Raw genomic sequence first — 19,857 nt, 5'->3', positions numbered from 1 at the left:
GTGAGTGAAAATGGTTGTAGTTTGAGTGTCCAGAGGTGAGACAGAGCTTAGCAAACCCAACCGTTCCTTACCTTTGCTGTCCAGTAGTGCAACTGGGGCTAGGGAAGAGGTTGTGATTGTAGCTCAATCCAGTGTTGGAAGATACCCAAAGTTAATTCAAAAGCTACTTTTATTATTACCCAAAGACATAATAAATGTCACTTCTGTGGCTGAGAACTAGAGTTGACATGTGACATCAAGTTTAAGCCGCATTTAATTAAATAATTTTGAGCTGTAGCTGCATTGAACTTATGGTTAGGTATCTGGAGGTAATTTAGTATAAGAGCAGTACCTGTTTGTGTAAGTCTTGCAGGCTAACTGAATATTAAATATTAAGTTAAATACTGAATGCGAGCATGTTGTATGTAGATAAGAGGATTTACCAATAATGACTTGAATAGTTTAGATTGAAAGAAACATTTAGGTGGGTGACACAATCTCCTCTTCTGCATGATTATTCAGAAGGATTGGTTTAATTAAGTCTAAGCAAACCTTAATATGATCAGCATAGTATTAATTTTTAATCTTGTCAGTGACTGCAGCTCCTCAACCCCTTGGCAGAAAGTGTAGAATGTTATTTTCATTACAAAAATTTATGCTGATCCTTCCTTCTTTGGTAGATGCCCTATGTAGTTTGAAGTCTGCATCATTTAATGGGAGTAATTGATCTTTAGTCTTTCTCTCTGTAACTGTTAACGATTGCCACATCTTCCTGTGATCATAGCCCTAGACTTCTGTTTGCCTAGTTGTCTCAGATATTTTCAATCCGTTTATTATTTTTTCTGCTCTCCTCTAAAATTTCTCTCCTATTTGTCCTCTTTGTGCCTCATTATGGTGCCCAAACTGAATGCAGCACTTCCAATTGATGCCAAGCCAGTGCTGAGTAGAGTGGAATAAGCACCTTGCTCATGTGACACATGGTATTTCTGTTAAAACAGCCCAGCATGGCATTTTATCTTTTTTTTTTTCTTTTTGCAAGAGCATTGAAATAACTTGTGTTCTGTTTACCATCCCTTATTGTCAGATTTCCTGTCTGTGCTACTATCCAAATAGCTTTTTCTTCCTTTTGTTTAAGCCTTTATTTGTTCCTGTTTCTATATTTCTCTTGATTTTAAGTTGACTAGTTTTAGTGCATTATTCCATTTTTCAAACTCTCTTGATACTCAGAAATATTAAGACTTGCCCATTTCTGTGTGTGGACAGGTTCAGCCCTTTGGCTCTGGGCCGCAGGAATGGAACGGAAACTACGCTCCTCGGAGGCAGCAGCCTTACCTCCCAGCCAGCGTCGCCGGCCACGCTTTCTCCCTTCCGCAGGGAAGCCCAAACCCCACGACTGTGCACGCGCATCTCTCCGGCGGTACCCACCTCGGAGCCCAGCCTGCGATTCTGCCCTTCCCGTCGTCGGCACCCCTCAGTACTGCTGCGCCCGTTGCCCACCTCCTCGCCTCGCCATGTACCTCAAGACCCTTGTTACAGCATCCGACGTACAACATCTCCCATCCCAGTGGTATAGTGCACCAGGTTCCAGTTGGCATAAACCCCCGCCTCTTACCTTCCCCAACCATTCATCAGACTCCGTACAAACCGATTTTCCCACCACATTCGTACATTGCAGCATCACCTGCTTACACAGGATTTCCATTGAGTCCAACAAAACTCAGCCAGTATCCATTTATGTGAGAACTCAAATACAGTATATTGAGGAAGCTCAATGATACAGAAGTTTGGTTTAAGAAGAAACATGGTATTTATTAAATATTAGCCATGGCACAACAGGAAAATTATTTTTTTGAATCATGTAGACTTGGGTGCAATTTAAACAACTCTGAGCTTTAAAAAAAACTCACTTTTAATGTGTTTTGCACATTTGGTATAACTTGTCTTTGGTCATGTTATCTTCTTATATAGTAACTTTAGACAGGTGACTTATGGGAGCAGAAATACGGTTTTGCTCCTGCTATTTTTTATAAAATTGCCTTCTAACTAGTGCAAGACACGTCTACATTTGGGAAGCCATTCAGTGTACAGAACTAGAGCAACAGATGCACATATGTCAGCAGTACAGTGTAGAAGTAACTTGTTTGTATTGCGTATCTTGGTGTTTAAATGTTGAGTCACGTATCTAAAAGTTGAGCTGTTGTTCTTCACATTGCATGTGTCTTTTGCATGGGCAAAAAAAAAAGAAAGAAGCCTAAACATTGCTCTTAAATGTTGTTGTCCTAATAATCTCAGCTGCATTGTAAACTGTTCCCACACATAGTGCCTTAAATATTTGAGGTTGTTAATGTTATTACTTATATATAAATGTTGAGGACTGCAGCACTTAAAAATTCAAATCTGCTGATTTTTTTTTTTTTTGGTTTTTTTGATAGAGTGATGCTCATTTTGGGTTTTGTGTGGTATGATTTTAGTACTGGGTGTGTTTTCCTTCTTGAGAAGGCGGCATGTTTTGCTGTAGCCGAATTTTGCTGTCTTTCCCCTCCCCTCCCCCCCAGAATGATCTAGCTTCAGGACAAGACTTTAGTAGCGCTTAAGAAAAGTTGATTCAGTAGCTATTGAGTAGTGACACACAACACAGTATTTCATACTGGTAAATGGAACAGCAATACAACCTAAGTAGTTTGTTTTAAAGGTGTTTGTCTAATTGGATATAATAAAATGTGCGGTAGGCATGACTGGCTAGCTAATGAAAGAAAAAGCCAAGTGCTCATTGATCCATGATGTGGTTTCATCTTAGCTTGAGCAAACCATGCAGTATTTAATAACTAGTAGCAGAATATTTACTATTGAAGCTTGAAAAGATGTGAGTTCTTTGTGTGCAATTTTTCATTTATGCATGGGAGAGATTTTAGTCTTTTTACATGATAGTATTTGTTTTAGCCTGTTGCGGGTGTTTGCTTATTTAATACATTCCGTCAGGGACGTAAATGACATGCTTCTTGCATTGCTTTTTTCCTTAGAAGGTGTGTCTCTTTTGTGGTTTTATTTGGGGTTTTGTTTGGGGTTTTTGTTTTGGGGGTTGTTTTTTTGTTTTTGTTTTTGGTTTTTTTTTTTTCAAATGAAGTTGCTTTTGCAGCACCAAAGACTTAATCATCCATTTCCTATCAAAGGTAGCTACTTTTTCATAGACCTCAAGTATACTGTAGTGTAGAGATGGGATTTACAGAAGGTATTAAGCTGAGGCTGTGTTTTAGCTTATGGGCAAGTAATAAATTGTATCATTTATCTTGAATGTATCATAGATAAGCTGCTATATAATGATTGCCACTTCAGATAGCTGTGAAATTAGGTGATTAACTAGTTCTTTCTTAGCCTTCTAATTTCTGTACAACTCTAATTACATGAAATAGAAGCCGGGTTTTGGGTTTGGTTTTTTTAATTACTATTTTGTTTTCATGTTTGAAGTGTCGTAACTACTATACTGTAAATGATGGAAGATGATTGCATATGTTTTTTTGGGGTGTGTTATTTGCATCAGTATTTTATCTCCATTAACTTTGAGCTCATCACTGCATATAAGTGGATGTATTGATGTAACTTAATTTTTTTATGTTTTCATATTGGCATTGTGTAGACACCTAAGCTGCATCTTGCAGGCTTGACTTAACTTTTTTTTAAAACAGAATCTGGAATACAATCTTTGCAATGTTGACTGGAATAAGAGTGCAAAGCATTTGAGTTTAACTCTGACAATAAGCTAATAACTGGTAATTTTCTTTACTCCACTAACACAAGCAGTGTTTTATTTAATGAATGTCTGAATGAAATAAATGTGCCTACATTTGATTTATTTTTTAAGTAATAACTAAAATACAACAGTATTAGATCATAAAAAGTAAAAAAAAAAAATAAAAATACCAGCAGTACATTTTTAATCACACTGAAAATTAAGAAACCTAACTTTTCCCAGAAGTTTCAGTGTTTTTAGTAATCAACTCTATGCATTTTGTACAAGTGTGTGTATATAAAGTATACATTAGAACCTAGGAGTATCCTGATGAATTTGAAATCTCAGCAACACATAATGTAAAGCCTAAATACGGGGAGTCAAGAAAATGCTCAAATTGGATGCCCACCCTACCACTTCAAACTCGTGCTATATGGTCCAGCAGACAGGTGTTCTCTGTTCACCCCCTCGGGTTGGGAAGCGACCTCTCTTTGGTGCTTACTCCATTGCAGGCAATGGACACACCAAGAACCACCAATGCAAATGGAGTAGATGAATTTTGTATCACAATAGCAAAACAACACAAACCCTGCATTATTTTGTTTCCTGGGTCCATGGGGATCTTCATTAGTCTGACGTGTTTACTGTACTTTCTTTTTACTGTGCTTAAGGTTTTAAGCTAGCGCGCTTGTTACATTGACACCGTTATCTGTGCATTGCAACAGTTATCCTGTCTTACACGGGGAAAAAGTTGCTGTAAATGCGCCCCAAATCAGATCTGCTGCTCTTCCTACGTGTTGCAATTCTAGAAATGTCTGCATTTCAAAGGACAAAATATACTTGGGATCCGGCCACAGCTTAAATTCAATACACCTGGTGACTTTCCCCAGCCTGCCATCCACTCTGAGAGAGTGGACTCTTGTTGCTGCAAGTGTCCAGGCCCCATCTGCAGGAAAAAAAAAAAAGACAAAGCTTTCAGGGTGAGGGCCTTCTCTGTGCAGAAAGTCACCCTCTGAGAAGCATTTACACAAGTTCCCGTTTTAATGCCTTTTTTAAATAAAACACTGCATGACTACAGAATCGCATATCTGCATATTACTTTAATTTGCAAGATTTTATATGAATTTCTTGTGTTCAGTTTTTAACTTTACTTCAGGGTGTTTTATTGGTCAAATATGCTACTGTATTAACGTTTTTGGTTTTAAGTTTTAAATTTTCTGTTTTTACTGCTAATTAACTTGGTTTGTGTTAAGTAAAAGTTAAATCACACTGCAAGCTGTAGGAAGACTTGTTCTAGAAATACCCAGTGATAGAGACTTGATTAATAAGTTTGAACTGTTACTGTTTAACAATTTGTAGACTTGTGGCTTTTTTTTTTTTTTTTGCTTTGGATTTCTATGCTACACTAGTTGGCCATGTAGCAATTGCACTGTGCAATATTACAATATGAGGACTGGGAAAATTTTTTATGGATGTAATGTCTCTTACAGTTTGCGATAGTATTTCTTTCTAGTTCTCAGTGATTTAAATGTGACCAAGCCTTCTGTACTTTGTCACAAAAAGCGGGTTTTCCAGGTGACTATTTTGGTGAGTGTCAAAATAAGAATTTATGGTGTATTACTGTCGAGATTCACTTTGAATTAAAATATATATTGCAGCAGATGAGTTTTGGTGGCTTTCACTTCTTGCTGTGTTTACTTGAAGTCTGGCTTAAGGAAAAGGTGATGAAAATTTGCAGGGAGGGGTCTCAAATTATTCCAGTAAGCATCCCTTTTTCATGAGATTTTAAACATTACTAACTTTCAAGGTTTGCTCAGGAGGATCTTGAGATTCTGCCTTTACTGTAGCCAGACCTTGAAGGTTCTTTGTTCTGCTTGTCCCACTTTTACAACCTCAGAAAAAAGGTTGTCTGACCCAGATAGCAGCAGATACCTCGCTGCTGCTGAAGTTTGTACCAAGCCTGTGGCAACTGCTGCTTGGGCAGCAGGAAGGGGCTCCCGCTGTGGCAGGTGGCCCCACACGCTCTGTGGCTCCAGATGGCCGGCCTGGTATGGACCAGACGCCCACGGAAGGTGCATTTGCCGGTGCAGTTGCCAGCCAAGTGTGCTCACTCTGCCGTGGGGTTACAGCGCTTCCTGAAATCTGGTGCGGAAGCTGTCGTGAAGCAGGGTGTTGGGTACATGTATTGATGAAGTGGGGTGGCTTCTGGGCTTAACGCAGCCTTTCGGGTGCTGCCGTATAGGAAATGTCAGAGACTGAAATGACAGTGCAGGGCGGTTTTGGTAGCAACATATTTCAGAGTTGACAGAAAGCTTTACTTAGCTAAATATGAGGTGCTGTTCTTACTGATCTTTCACCACTGCTCATTCGTCAGTGCAAGTTGGTCGTACTGTCTGCAAAGCTCTTCCTGTGGCACTCTACCTTAGGCTACAGGAAAACACACCTCTGTCCAAATTCTGCAGATACCTCTGTTGCTATGAAAGCTGCTTCCTTTTCATTCTTTGCCGTTAGACTCACTTATTGTTGACTCTTAAATGGGTGTCGATGTTGGTATCTATATCCCGAAATTCCCATGGAAAACAGGGCCACTGTCTCAATGGTATTTCCACTCTTGATTTTGGCAACACCTAAGAAATAAGGAAAGGCAGGCTGAGTGCCTTCAGATGGAACAGGCTGTGGAGTTCTTTCCATTCTTACTTTGTTTTAGTAATAACGTCTGTCTGTCCCTGCTCTCTCCTGTCCTGTGGAAGGACTAGGACAGACTAAGTAATTTTCCTCTCAGCTGCCTCGGATGACTAATGCTGGTTTAAAACTTGGTGAGTATTTTTGCTGTCACTAACTACAAAGGACAAATTCATCCTGCAGTTGTGAAAGCAGATTCATTCAAGGAAAGGCTTTCAGAGTCAATGGAGCTGTCACATGCCGCTGATCCGTAGTGGGACAAACTGGTTCAGATGATGCTGTGTTTTCTCAATGAATTAGCTTAGGTTTTCAGCTGGAGAGATGATCAGTCTCTGTGAGGCAACAGAGAAGCTACTCTTTGGCATCGCTCACAAAGCAGTACAGTCCTCTCGATCACGGTAGATTGCTGTTGATCACTGCAACTCGTGCATGCGGTGGCTTCAGCTCCTGAAAGGAGTGCAGGTGGCATGAGAGTTTTGGTAGGGTTGTGAAATGCTACTGCTCCCCACCTAAAGAGCTGGAACTTTCTAACAAGCCTATAGCCCATGTCTTGTGCAGTACAGAGCTCTGGGGAAAGGCCATAGCCCTTCCTGCCTCTCTTCCCATTCTGAAAGAAACCATGATTTAAATGGTCACCCTGACACCAATGAGAGCCTGCTGTGCAGGAAGGCATGTTAAATCAGGGGTAAGATTTGGTGGTGATTGGTGTTAATTACATCTTCCTACCTTTCACTTGTATGAAGGTGCATTTTAGGACAGTTTGGGTATATGCTCTAAGCAGATTCAGGTAATTGCAGCTGCCGCTGTCTTGGGGAACAGTACTGACCAGTCAGAACAATGAAGCTTCACGCTGGGAGGCTGGAATACATGTTTGAATGGTTGAATGGTTTCTTCTCCTTAAATCCTGAAGTAGCAGGTTGGGAGCATTTGTTGGTAGAGGAGCCTGGAGGCTGGGATCTGTGCTGTGGTTGTACGGCCTTTCATCTAAATGAAAATGCCAACTGTTCTGTCACAAAGATGGAGAGACCCTGGCCAGCCACCTGTTTCATGGAGAAGCTGCTATGTGGCCACCAGTCTCTGCTTGTCTATGGATGAGGTTCTCATCTGTGAGTGCCTTCATAGAGACAAGCAAGATGCAAAATGATTGTGGTAGGTCTGCTGCAAGCAAGGGGATTTTGCATCTTTGTTTACTCATTTCAACCACAGTCATGCTGATGGAGTCAACCTATTGCTGTGGTGCAAAGGTAGGAGAATCCATGCAGACATGAATTTCGGTCTCAGTGTGTATGGCTTATTGTTACACAGCATGGCAGAGTAGTACTTTTCCCAGTGAGAGGCATACTTGTATGGAGAAATACTCAAAAAAATCTCCATAGCCAACTAGAGTACATCTTCATTGACATGGCACATCTTGATTCCCTATCCATGATGAGACATCGCTTTCAGAATCTAGACTACTTCCTAGCATAAGGATCCCAGAGCTGAGAGAAAACTGAGTTACAAACTCCACCGCCCTGGAGGGGAGTGGAACCATGGAACTGTGGAAGGGAATATGTGGGTAACACACCTGTGCTGCTTGAAAAAAAAATAGTACCTGATCATCAAGTGTATGCGCACACTCTAGAAGAATGTGTATGTAGGAAATCAAACCTCAACACCAAGTATGGATTCAGCCTCACAGAAGTTGAAATTACCTTTCTGGAAAAAGAAGACAAATAGGATTGGGAAAGGTAAGTTTAGGAAGCAGTTAACTACAGTTACTTGGCAAAACTGGTGGCTTTCTTCACTAACTGTAAGAGAACCTGTCGGGTCATCACTGGAAAATACACATGTAAAAATATCTTTTGAAATAACAAATCTACTAGGAAAATTAATATTTGTATTGCATATAAAACATACACACATACCTATGTGCAATGGAAAATGAAGAGATTACGATTCAGAGCTAGATCAGCAAAAAGCACTGTCAAAAGTAACTTACTGTTGGATTGACCACAAAGGTTGTGTTATGACAAAGCCTGGGGAAACGTCAGTGTGATGGAACGGGTGTTGCCTCCCTACAGCCAGCAAAGGCACCACCAGAGGGCCCTGTGCTAATTAGCCGGTCTGATGAGTAAGCGATCCGTTTTACTACGGCACCGTACAGCTGCTGCCATCTTTCCCCATGGATAATCGTTAGCAGTTCTCCGTGTGAAGGCTGATTTTGCACAGAGTGAACTAGCGATCTGAGGGAAAAGTGAATAAAGTGTTGTAAATGGGGTGTATCAGCAGTCCGGTCATTGTATTGGTCACATTTGGAGCGTATGAAACCAGTCAGAAAAATGTGTCATTATGGGTCATAGTGACTTTGGGGATGCTGTGAGTAGCTGGGTGGCAGGAGGCAAAGCTGTGGCTGGCCCATGCTGGGGGTTGCTCTATGTCAGAATTTACCAAAAGATGTCTTGCTTTCTGCTGGAATGGCTGGGACAGCTTTTCTTCATGTAAGCGAAGCTGTGCCCTTTCAGAGTTGGCTCTCAGGGTCCTGGAGCGTGTTCTGCCTTAAGCACACCTTTGCTTTGCTCTTTCTCCCACCAACATTCAAATAAAGAATTCACATTGCCTCTCCTGAAACTACTAATTACAGAAAGCAGTCAACGAATGACCCCGGTGTTTGGTCTAAGTGTGACTGAGGCAGCTTCTGCCTCCTGCTGCAACTCACCTCCTCTGATGTCCATAATGCACCGTAGATGCTGGTTGGTGTCCTGGAGTACCTTTAATCATCACAGAGGCAAACCTGTCCTTCAAAGCTCCCCTTTCAGCCTGCAGCTCTGAGCATGGTCATGGAGGGGGAGGGGGTGACAGGAGAAGACCTTTCCCGTGTTTGCACAGTGGGTGGCTGGGGACGTAGCTGCCCATTTGCCCAGCCCTTGCGGTACGCTCCAGCTTCTTTATTCTCAGAGCTGCTTCTGTACTTGCAGAAATGCTGCCAGTGACGCTCTGCGCTGTGGCAGGGCTCGGGCTGCTCCACAAGAAGGGATGCTCGCTGGCATCTCAGATACTGAGGGCCATCTTTGGAGCTGTCCCGGCCTGGAGGCTCGCATCGGCTGGCAGTAAATGGTTCCCAGAGTGACCAGAGAAGGAGTTTTGGTCTTGCCAGGTCGCGGGACCACTGGGAGCGAGCACGGCTTCATTTCCGCCTAAAAGGTAGCGCTGGGCACAACTGCTTCAAACGTTTAGGGAGGGAATCGGGGCCACGAGCCGGTACTGCGTCCAACGTGCCCCCGAGGCAGGGAGGGGGTCGGTTTCCCCCCGCCACCCCTTTCTCCCCTGCTGCGGCGGGCGCTGGCTCGGGGATCGGTCGGCGCTGGACAGTTCTGTCACCGCTTTCCCGGGCCGGCCCCTGCCCCGCTTCGCTCCGGAACGGCCCCGGCTCAGCCGCAATGGGGCCGGGGCGGAGCAGGAGCGGGCGGGCGGGGTGCGGGGGGCCGGGCGCCCCGCGGGGCGGCGGAGGGGGTCCCCGCGGCCCCGGCAGCGCCGCCTCCGCTCCCCGCCTCCCCGCACTCGGAGGGCGGGGAGCGGGGCCGGGACTGGCGACGACGTGAGCCCTTTGTCGATGAAGCTCCCTTCCGCGGCGCTTTCCACGTCGGAGCCGGAGGGGCCGAGCCGCCGCTGAGGGGCACCGGCACCGCGTTCCCCGGTCGCGGCGGGCGCCCGGGCAGCGCCGCCGGCAGCATGCGGTGCCCCCCGCTCCTCCTCCGCCGCCGCCTCCCTGCACAGCCGCTGCTCTAGAGCCCGGCGCGGCGGGGCGATGGGCAGCGCTGCCCGCTGAGCCGCGGCGGGGCCGTGCGAGGCGCGGCGATGTGGCGGCGGGCGGCGGGCGGCGGGCGGAGCGGGGCGAGCCCCGCGGGGCCCGGCGGAGCGCCCGGCACCGCGCCCGCACGCAGCGCCCGGCCGTCCGGCGGCGGAACGGGCCTGGCCGGGGCCGTCGTGCTGCTCGGGGTGATCGTCGCCCTCCTGCCGAGCGCCCGCGCCGAGCCGGGTAAGGAAGGAGCGCGGCGCGGGCGCGGGGGCGCGGGGGCGGGCGGCCGGGGCGGCCCGGCGGCGGGGAGCACCGCTGTCACCGGGCACCGCTGTCACGGGCACCGCTGTCACCGGGCACCGCTGTCACCGAGCACCGCTGTCACGGGCACCGCTGTCCCCGCCCTGCCCGCGGAGAAAGCGCCGTTCCCGTGAAAGGCGGCTCTGCGGGGAGGCTCGGGCTTCCCTGCATGGAAGTTGCCGCCGCCTGCAGAACAGCCTCACCTGCTGCAATGGCAGAGGGTCTCCTGCGTGCCTGAGCCGCGCTTGCAGGGGCGAGAGATTGAAAACGTGATAGCTGCCTTGTGCCGCGCAATGCTGTAAGTGGGGAAGGATCCGGGCTCTTCCTCATTGTCTCCTGCATCCTTTCTTTTTTACCCGCTCTTTGAACAGAGGCTCGTTTGTGGCGAGGGGATGCTCGGGTTTTCTGCCCGCTCCCGCAGGCAGCCCGCGCTGCAATCATCTCCCTGGCCTTCCTGGCTAACGCACAAATAACAGCTTTTCCTGTGGGACAATCTAGCTGGATCAGCTCTTGTTCCTCGCAGAGAAAGAGGGACGGGCAGAGGCTTTTGTTAAACCAAAGGATCCTTTCTAGTGATTCCGGCTGTGTGTGGCGGGGAGGAGGGGAAGATAAGGAGGGGTTAGGAGAGGGCAAGCTCTGCTGAGATCTGAGCACTACATCTCGAATGCAGCTGAGAGCTCCAACAATTTCTAGGTTATATTTTTCCTATTTCCTTTGACTTTTTGAGCCAGGCAGTGTTCTGCACTCTCCCGACTTCTTATAGCAGTTGATACACTCAGTGACCTCAATGCAGAAAGGATGACTGTTGCTAGTAGTTATTGTATGAGCCGGATACAGATGCCAGATATAATTCGAAGGCCATGCTAAAATAATAGAAGGAGGCTAGGATTGATGTATGGCTAGACTGTACCCGTGGACTGAAGAAAAGAGTAGGATGTGGATCCACATTTTGGAGCTGTTAACATGAATGTATAGTGATCATATATATCGATGTCAGTTTCAGAGCTGTAATACAGTAAGGTTTCTCATTTGCGGGTTGTAGGAACAGTGCCTCATACTTCATTACTAGTTCTGGACATATAAACACCGTGGTGACTTATCTCTAAGATAAATTGACCTGTGGTCAGAGGAATGGCTAGTTTTTACCCATGCTTGACAATTCTGTCTGCATTTCACGTGAACTCTCGTGCCACATCTAAATTATGAAGTGTATCTTCACTCAGAGGTAGCTGGTCTCTCAGAGCTGAATTTTAGAAGCTGATGTACTTCTGACAATGGAACAAGACACCTCTTCACACTTGATCACTAGATTCAAGAGTGGAATGAGAAGTATGGGTATTCTGTTTGTTCCTTTGTGGTCCATATGTCTCTATGACACAGCCATTATCTCACTTTTCAGTGAGGAAATCCAATAGGAAATCCATGCATTTCTAAGTATCTCACAGCCTACAACTTGGGAAAAAAAGAAGAGGTGAGAAGCTGCAGCAGTGCCAAGCCAAAGGACATAATGGCAGTGTGCATAGCATGCAGTGATAGGTCAGGTGTTACCTGAGAATTTCAGATGATCAGGCAGTTATGTTAAAGTATTCGATCTGTTGTAGTTAACAGTTCTGGTTGTTACAGCTGATGTTGCAAGTCCTGTGTGGTGTTTATCAGTTGCTGTGATTGTTAAGGTGGGTACGATGGGTGTCAGTCAACACAAAAAGCCCTGCTGCCTTCCGGTGAGATTCTGAAGTGGCGTCTGCACATACCTGTGCACTCACAGTAAATACTTGTTTCTTCTGTTGGGTTTATGTGCAACACGCGGCAGCACTGTGTGAAGTCACAGCAGGGAACCTGGGGCATGGACAGTAAATAAAGAAGCTTTACTCTGGTGCTGGTTCTTCAGAGGGCAACTCCTGCTCCCTGAGTTGATTTTAAATGGCTCTGGTAACAGCAGTTCCTTTGACCTCAACAAAAAAATGCAACATGTAGGGAAGAGATCTCCTTGAAGAAAGATGCTGACAGGATGAGGGATTGAGCTACCAGGCTTTGGGAGCAGAGAAGTTGGTTGTCTGTGTGTTAGGGGCTCAGAAGTAAGCCTCAGTGTCAGTCAATACCTTGGGACACATTCACCATTCAGTGCAGAGTGATTAGGTTTCAAACAGCAGATGAGAAGCTTTATTTTTAATTTTAGAAGTATTTTATGCTTCTTGAGCTGGATACATACAGAACTGCTCAGTGAGATGGAAAGTTAATCATTAATTTCCACAGTTTGTCATCTCCAGGACCACCATTTGAATTCAGATTGAAAATAAAATTAACAATGTCCACCATAATTGGAAGTCCATAACTGTGATTTCTGATGGATTGTAGAATAATGTGTGCAAAAATGCAGTCAAACTGTCAAAAAAGGGAAAAGTAATGAGCCAGAAAACAAATGAGCAAACGTGGTTTTTGAGTTGACCCCTCACCATCCTCCAGCCAGGTAAAACTCCCCTGTGAACCAGCAGCATGAACTGTGGGCAACAGTTTTCCCCCAGGGAAGGAGAGGGAGGCAGTTTGTGAAATGGATGTAACTTTGAAAGGCAGCTTTTAAAAGCTGATCTGGTCTCAGTGAACCATCTCTCTACCAATGAATACACATGGCAATACTGTTTGAGTGAAATGGGGGAAAAGGCGTGATGCTCACAATTGTGTTGCCCACTATCTTAAGCATCTGATCAGAGGGGCTGATCAGTGGGGAGCCTGGGACATGAGGTTTTAAGAAACATTCAAGTACACCTTTTACATTTTTCAACATTCTTTATGTTTGCTTGCATAGCCCATTTGAATGATGAAGTTGTCAGGGAAAGGTCTGTTTCTTCCTGCGTTTGCTGAACACTAGTGCACCGAGATCCCACTTTAATTAACAACAATTTCAAACCCAATAGCTCTGCCTCCAGCGCAGTGGGTGCTTCTCACAGCTGGAGTTTTGATTGAACAACTCAAGCAGTGCTCCGTGCCAGGTGCTAAACTGCCGGTCCCACCTCCTACATCCATCGTGGCTTTCGATGGATGGTGGCTACCTGAGCACTGACTCAATGCCTCTCAGCTCGTCAAACTCCACGAAAAGCACCAGGATTGGCAGATCTGGAAGTGTACGTATGGGTCAGTGTTCCCATTGCCAAAGGAGCTGCAGCGCAGGCAGGGGCTGCAAAGATATTGGGGTCCAAGTTGTTCCCAAGATTCAGCTTTGTGTTGAGGGAAATGTTGAGGCCACAGAGAAAGGCACTCTACACCTCCTGTGGTTGCTCTTCAGAATTACCAGTCCAGCACATGAGGAACTCAACGGTTTCAGGTTGACCACGTTGCCCTTTTAATGATCTGCCTGATTAATAAAATATGTGCAGGTATCTTCCCTGCGCAGGGACAGCCACAAGCTCGAGCTCTGACTCACTTTCTTCAAAACAAAACAAGAATCTGCGGTATGGCTGAAAGAATGAGGCCACCAGGAGCATGCAGAAAGATGCTTCTTGGGGTGGATTTGAAGGTTTGATGAATGAGCTGGGTGTAGATCCACCACTCATGAATCACCTACTTTTGCTACATTCCTGGGTCTGAGTTATTCCCCAGATTAACTGCTAATAAACAATCTGGGTTTAGTGTTTGTACAGATACAGGATACTTTAAATTCATATATACTGAAACAACTCTGGTGAAGCCGTTCTCTGTAGATTAAAGTAAGCAACTGGTATCTTAAATGAAGTTGAGGAGTGGGTGTGTTTTGCCTCTAGGGAATGCTGACTGGCTGTTTGAGACCTGTGGTTAGAGAAGAACTTTTAAACCTTATGTTCAGTTATGTTTGGGCATCCAGTGCTCTGTTGGATGTGCTGCGTCCTCCTAATCTTCAGTGTGCTGTGTTCGGAAACCCCGTACACTTGTGTGGGGTCAGGATGGTAACAAGAGGAAGGGGACCGTGAGTAATTTTTTGTTTATGGCATTTTCTTAGTCATGTGGGAATGGTTGTTTCTGCTGAAGTAAATACTGGTGATATTTGCATATGAATTTAGGCTTCAATGTCCAAACATGTCAACATTTCATTAAAAAAAAAAGAGCATTTCAGTGGTTATTTGCCATTTTAGCTCCAGTCTGCTGAGTTCAAGGAAGGAACGACTGCACTTACTAAACCAATCTACATTTTACTGCTAATCCTGAGGGCCATGGGGTAAGACACTGCCTTCCTGCTAGCAAGGTGGGATAGCGCTGGTGGGATGTGGACGTGGGGCATTTTTTCAGCTAAAACACTCCACAGAAAAACATTCCCAGTGAGGGTATTTAGTTAGAGGAAGTTTCTGTACATCTCACACAGAATAGGTTGGTGCTGAAGTAGTTGAAGTATTCTTGACGCAGTTAGTCTTTGTGCCTAGAGACTGCCTCTTGAATATTAAGGGTCAGGTTCATCAAGAAAAGGCAAACGTCTTCTAGAAATATTTAAAGAAAAAATCAAGGAAATAACACTTGTATACTTGAGCTGAAGATGTCCAGGATTTTTTCTACCAAAAGGAAAAGAACAGAAGCAAAATCCATGTAAAATAGTTTGGTACAGAGCACAGCAGGTAGTGCTATACCTGTCTGGGTGGGGCTGGTGCTTGTCCAGAGACTGCCTTCGGGAAGGTGAGAGTGCAGCTTTACACAGGGCCAGAGATGAGGAACCACTATAGCCTACTCTGATGCTGTGGAGTCCTGCTGTCTCTGCTAAATTATCCTTTACCCACCGTTCAAACAAACAGCTTCATTTTGTGGCCCTTGTCACCACAGTGTTTGAGGCTTCTGTAGTCGTTGCTGGATCATATATGTACAAGATAGCAAAGGCTTATCCATATTTTTACAGTGAATGGTCTCACTTGTGATCACTCTGGCACTGTCTTCTTCATTCATGGCTTGAGGCGATGTTGGCAGCTCCAAGAAGAGCTGAGCAGAAAATGTGCAACTGCTGTGAACTTTTTCACATGTTAGCAAAACCTAAACCCTCATGCCCATAAATTGCTCAGTAATACCTTGCTTATTCTCTTCCTGTCCTGCCTAAAACCCAAATATACAAACCCAGGGATACACAGCAAAGATTTTTGGTTTCCCTAAATTAATCCCTAGAGTTTATCCGGACAGTAATGAAATAATGTTTTGAAAAAAACACAACCCCACCCTTCCCCCTCCTTAAGCATCACTTTCAATAGTTTTAGATTTGAAAAGGTCTATAACAAAAGATCTGGAATTGAAAAAGAAGCAAATAAGAGCGAAATCTGGGCCCTGAATTGACATTTTGGTTGCAGTCCTACACTCATGTGGAAGGATATAAGGGGAGCATCTGCGTCTTGTAATTGTCACAAGAAGAAAGGCCAGTAATGTTCTTAAATACTGAAATGGAGATGCGATGCTGATAGGTGTCTGAAGTGCATCTCTCACCACAGATGATGCTTTTAAGGGCTTCTCAACAGCAGCCATGAGTGACTCAGTTTGACTACTCCCTTTTAAAAACAGGAGTTACTGCGGAAAATGGAAATCCTGAAGATAGAAGCATGATGGGCCCCTTTTGGGTGAAAAGTTAGAAAGTTATTAATGTTCAAATAACAATTAGTTTTACAGGTAAGAGCTATGTACTATGTGTATAGCAAAATGTAGCCCACACAATATTTCTATTTGATCTTGAGGTTAAATCAGGGAAAAATCCTCTCTGGATTCTGAGAGCAGAAGGAAGGAAGGAAAAATGAGAGAACATTCAGAGGTGGAAAAAATAAAAATCCAGACTTAGAAGGCAGCAGCTGTTTCCAAATTTTCTCTACCACACATTGCTGTATATTTGAAACTACCTACAATACCTTTTCTGTCATTTTCTCACCCGGTAGCAATATACCAGTGTTGCTGTTTTACGGGAAACACCCCAGCTGATTCCTGCTGACTTTGAATAGAGAGAACACATGGGAGAAATTAGAGGAAAAGCTACACAGGACTGTAAACACAGAACGTCTGTGTTTGGGGCACAGTCTCCCATTTTCAGGTATTATCACTGGGTTTGAAGCATTAGCTGAGGAAGAGTCAGTAGCTCTTAATTTGAAATGTCTCCTGTCTTGCCTGCATGTGGATATATTTTCTTTATTGTGACTAAAAATGTAGTGATTTTGGTTGCTCTCTAGGAAAGTCTTTGTACATTATACACCTACTGATCATGTGTTTTCCTAAGTGCTCATGCAGATGGGTGGTGATAAAAAATTCCTGAAGCAAGCCAATATAAATTAAAATCCATCTGTATACCAGTTAATAAAAAACCAGCAGAACTACCCTGCATCACTCCGCTGTTCAGTGGTATGATGATCTCACTGCAGTGTCTTCGGCTGAAAATAAATACAAAGTCTTTAAATTGTTGCCTTAATTTTGGGAGGTATGTATTTTGTGAAGTGTTAGTTAACCAAAATAAAGGCAAAATATTTAAATGCATGGAAATTAAAATGCCAAAGAACACATTCCAGAGGATTGGGAAACAAAGATGCAGTATAGCTTAAACAATGAAATAACTGAGGCCAGTAAAATATGTTGGCAGCCAATGGAAAAATGGTAAGATAGGAGTGGAAAAATGGAAGTTTATGCTTGGGAACAGTTTGTTATCAAATACTTGTTCTTTGTTTTGAAAAGAATAAAAATTACTTTGATTATCTGGTGTTAGTCACTGAATTTTTGAAATGCTGATTTAAAAGTAACCATTGCAGGCTTGCTTTGTTCTTTCTTTGCGTAGTTTTCTTTTAATCTGATGAGGAGCTTGGGCAGATGGACATGTCAGTGGCGAAAAAAATGGATTTTTATAAGGGTCATGTCTGGTTAAGAAAAGGAATGCATTTTTAGTTTTCTATCGCTGCAGTATCCTTGATGTGAGCTGAAATTTTTAGGGGTAGATCTAAGAAATCCATAAACCTTATGGTTTGGGGTTTTTAAAATTATTTATTTAGCATATTCTGATCTGGCCTTCCATGATACTGTAATTTTAAAAATACTTCTCTGATCTTGAGGTGAAACATTTGGCTGAATGATTTAAGACCAATTCAGGCTTAATTCCTGTAGAAGTTCCATACTGTCAGTTTGGTCTATCTAAAGTTCTTGATGCTCACCAACTCTAGAAGTCTCAAACCCTCATTCTTTCTTTCTTGTACAGAGTGCAGCTGCTGAATTAGTTTTTCACGTAGAAGTAGACTTGAAAGAAAACTGCCCATCACTGATATCCATAAACATACTTGAAATTGCCCAGTATGGCAATTAGTGGTTAATAATAGAGATGTTTTAACAGCTGCAACCTGCTGAATTTATTGGTGTATTTCCCTATACAAGGTTTGGTATCCAAAATTCTTCGCTATTTGAAAGTAAGAGCTCACCTAACTGGAGATTTAGATCTTGGGCTCTAAGTTTGTTCCAGGAATTGGTCTTTTTCTAGGAAAATCAAGTCGGAGTGTTGATTAGAAATTTTTTGGGGGGGGGGTGTGGGGTGTGCTGCTTGTGGCTCTGCTGCTGTTACAAACCATTATTATCTACTTATTTTCTATACCCACTTTTTATTTTCTGAGGCTAATGAAACACCTATAGAAAGTGATGTCCCATAATTAATATGAAAACAATGAGTTATTTTCAAGAGGAATTTTAACAGATTGTAACCTACCAATAGCTCTGAGACACCTTCATGTATTACTCTGAAGACACATACAGAAGTCCTGATGACCAGCTTGGGTCACTCCTGAACACATGAACCATTTCTTCTGGTTATCTCACATCCAAAAGAATAGTGCAAGCTGGAGAAGGGTAGTGATTTGCTATAAAAATCATAGAATCATAGAATATATCCTGAGTTGGAAGGGACCCATAAGGATCATCAAGCCCAACTCCTGGCTCCACACAGGGCCGGCCAAGACAGAGCATGGGACTGAAGGCATCATCCAGACATTTCTTGAGCTCAGTCAGGCTCAGTGCTGTGACTGCTTCCCTGGGGACCCTGTTCCAGTGCCTGACCACCCTCTCAGTAAAGAACCTCTTCCTAATATCCAACCTAAACCTTCCCTCTCTTAGCTTCATACCATTCCCTCAGGTTCTATCACTGGTCACCAAAGAGAGGAGATCAGTGCCTGCCCCTTCGCACCCCCTCATCAGGAAGCCATAGACCACAATGAGATCTTCTCATAGCCTCCTCTTCACCAGGCCATATAAACCAAGGGACTTCAGGCTCTCCTCATAAGACTTCCCTTCCAGACCCTTCACCACCCTCTTTGCCCTCCTCTTGACACTCTCCAATATTTTTGTGTCACTCTTCTACCATGGCACCCTAAACTGCAAGCAGTACTAAAGGTGAGGCTACCCCAGAGCGGTGTAGAGCGGGACAATCACCTCCCTGGATCATCTGGCATTGCTCTACTTGATGCACCCCAGGATATGGTTGGCACAGAAGGAGCACAGAACATGGAAAAAGGGGTATTGGTAGAATATTTGCAGATATTTAGGTCACAAAGGAGTCACTGATGTCAAATTTGTCTTCTGCCTTAGGTGGATCATAAGATTTCACTTTTTTTTTTTTTTGAGAGAGAGCTCTGGATAGAGAATAAGCTTTAAAAGACTATGCAATCCTAATGAAAATTTTTCAGAGCCTGGGCAATTAACAAAATTATTGGTGAAGGCTGTTACTATCTTGTTTGAAAATTTGTACAATTTCAAAACTGGATTTGTCCTACTGTTTTTCTGGCCATCCTATCTACGAGACCGAAGGGCTCTGAAATCTCTTTTCCATGCACAGCTACTCCTACACTGTGATCAAGACATGCCTTTCACTTTGAGTTCTTGGATGGTTCAATCAAAAGCATATTTTCCACATCTTTCGTCATTCTTATGAGTCCTCTTTGAAGTCTTTGCAGTCTCATGTTCCCTCTGGAACCACAGCCTCCAGAGCTGGTCTGGTACTCCCGGTTCATCAGGAACGAGCATTGACATCAGCGTCAGAGGTAACAGAATCTTTTGTTGTAGTGCTGATCTCCCTGTATGTAAGGATTAAATTAAGGTTACTCCTGTAGGAGTTCCCATTGCTCTGATTATTTACCTCTGCTTCCAAGAGTTTTTTTTTCAGAGCAAGTCAACTCTGCAGATGTTGGTATAATCGAGAGAGGCAGGATTTACAACCCCTGAAGCTACAGTACTTCTTCTGCTTCTAGAAGATACAGTCTGCTCAGTAGACACAAGCCTTCATCCTTGTTCACATCTGTAGACACTTTTATCCTGTGAAATTGGCCTATAGTCTTTATCTCCAGATGTGTGATCTGCAGCTGCCTGGCTGCTTCATTATTCATGGCTTTCCCAGTTGTCATCTGAGAACTTTTATCAGAGATAGTTTTGACTTCCTCCAGGTTAC

At 44.0% G+C, this 19,857-nt stretch overlaps 2 protein-coding genes across 2 annotated transcripts in view; both read left to right on the top strand.

The window, feature by feature from the left end:
* Window positions 1-5,368, top strand: part of HIPK3 (homeodomain interacting protein kinase 3) — a gene marked incomplete at its 5' end in the record, with an annotated part of 57,386 nt that extends 52,018 nt beyond the window's left edge. Inside the window, one exon of the mRNA XM_084262917.1 lies at window positions 1,243-5,368. Within this exon, the coding sequence (XP_084119043.1) occupies window positions 1,243-1,719 (477 nt within the window). The 3' untranslated portion in view covers window positions 1,720-5,368. The remainder of the gene's footprint in view (window positions 1-1,242) is intronic.
* A 4,857-nt stretch (window positions 5,369-10,225) lies between these two features.
* The window catches only part of KIAA1549L (KIAA1549 like), a gene marked incomplete at both ends in the record, with an annotated part of 125,206 nt that continues 115,574 nt past the window's right edge, over window positions 10,226-19,857 (top strand). The window contains one exon of the mRNA XM_084263630.1: window positions 10,226-10,406. Within this exon, the coding sequence (XP_084119756.1) occupies window positions 10,226-10,406 (181 nt within the window). The remainder of the gene's footprint in view (window positions 10,407-19,857) is intronic.

Source organism: Gallinula chloropus, assembly GCF_964237585.1.
Source record: "Gallinula chloropus genome assembly, chromosome: 4".
Taxonomy (NCBI): Eukaryota; Metazoa; Chordata; class Aves; order Gruiformes; family Rallidae; genus Gallinula; species Gallinula chloropus.
This window is presented reverse-complemented; position numbering and strand designations above follow the sequence as displayed.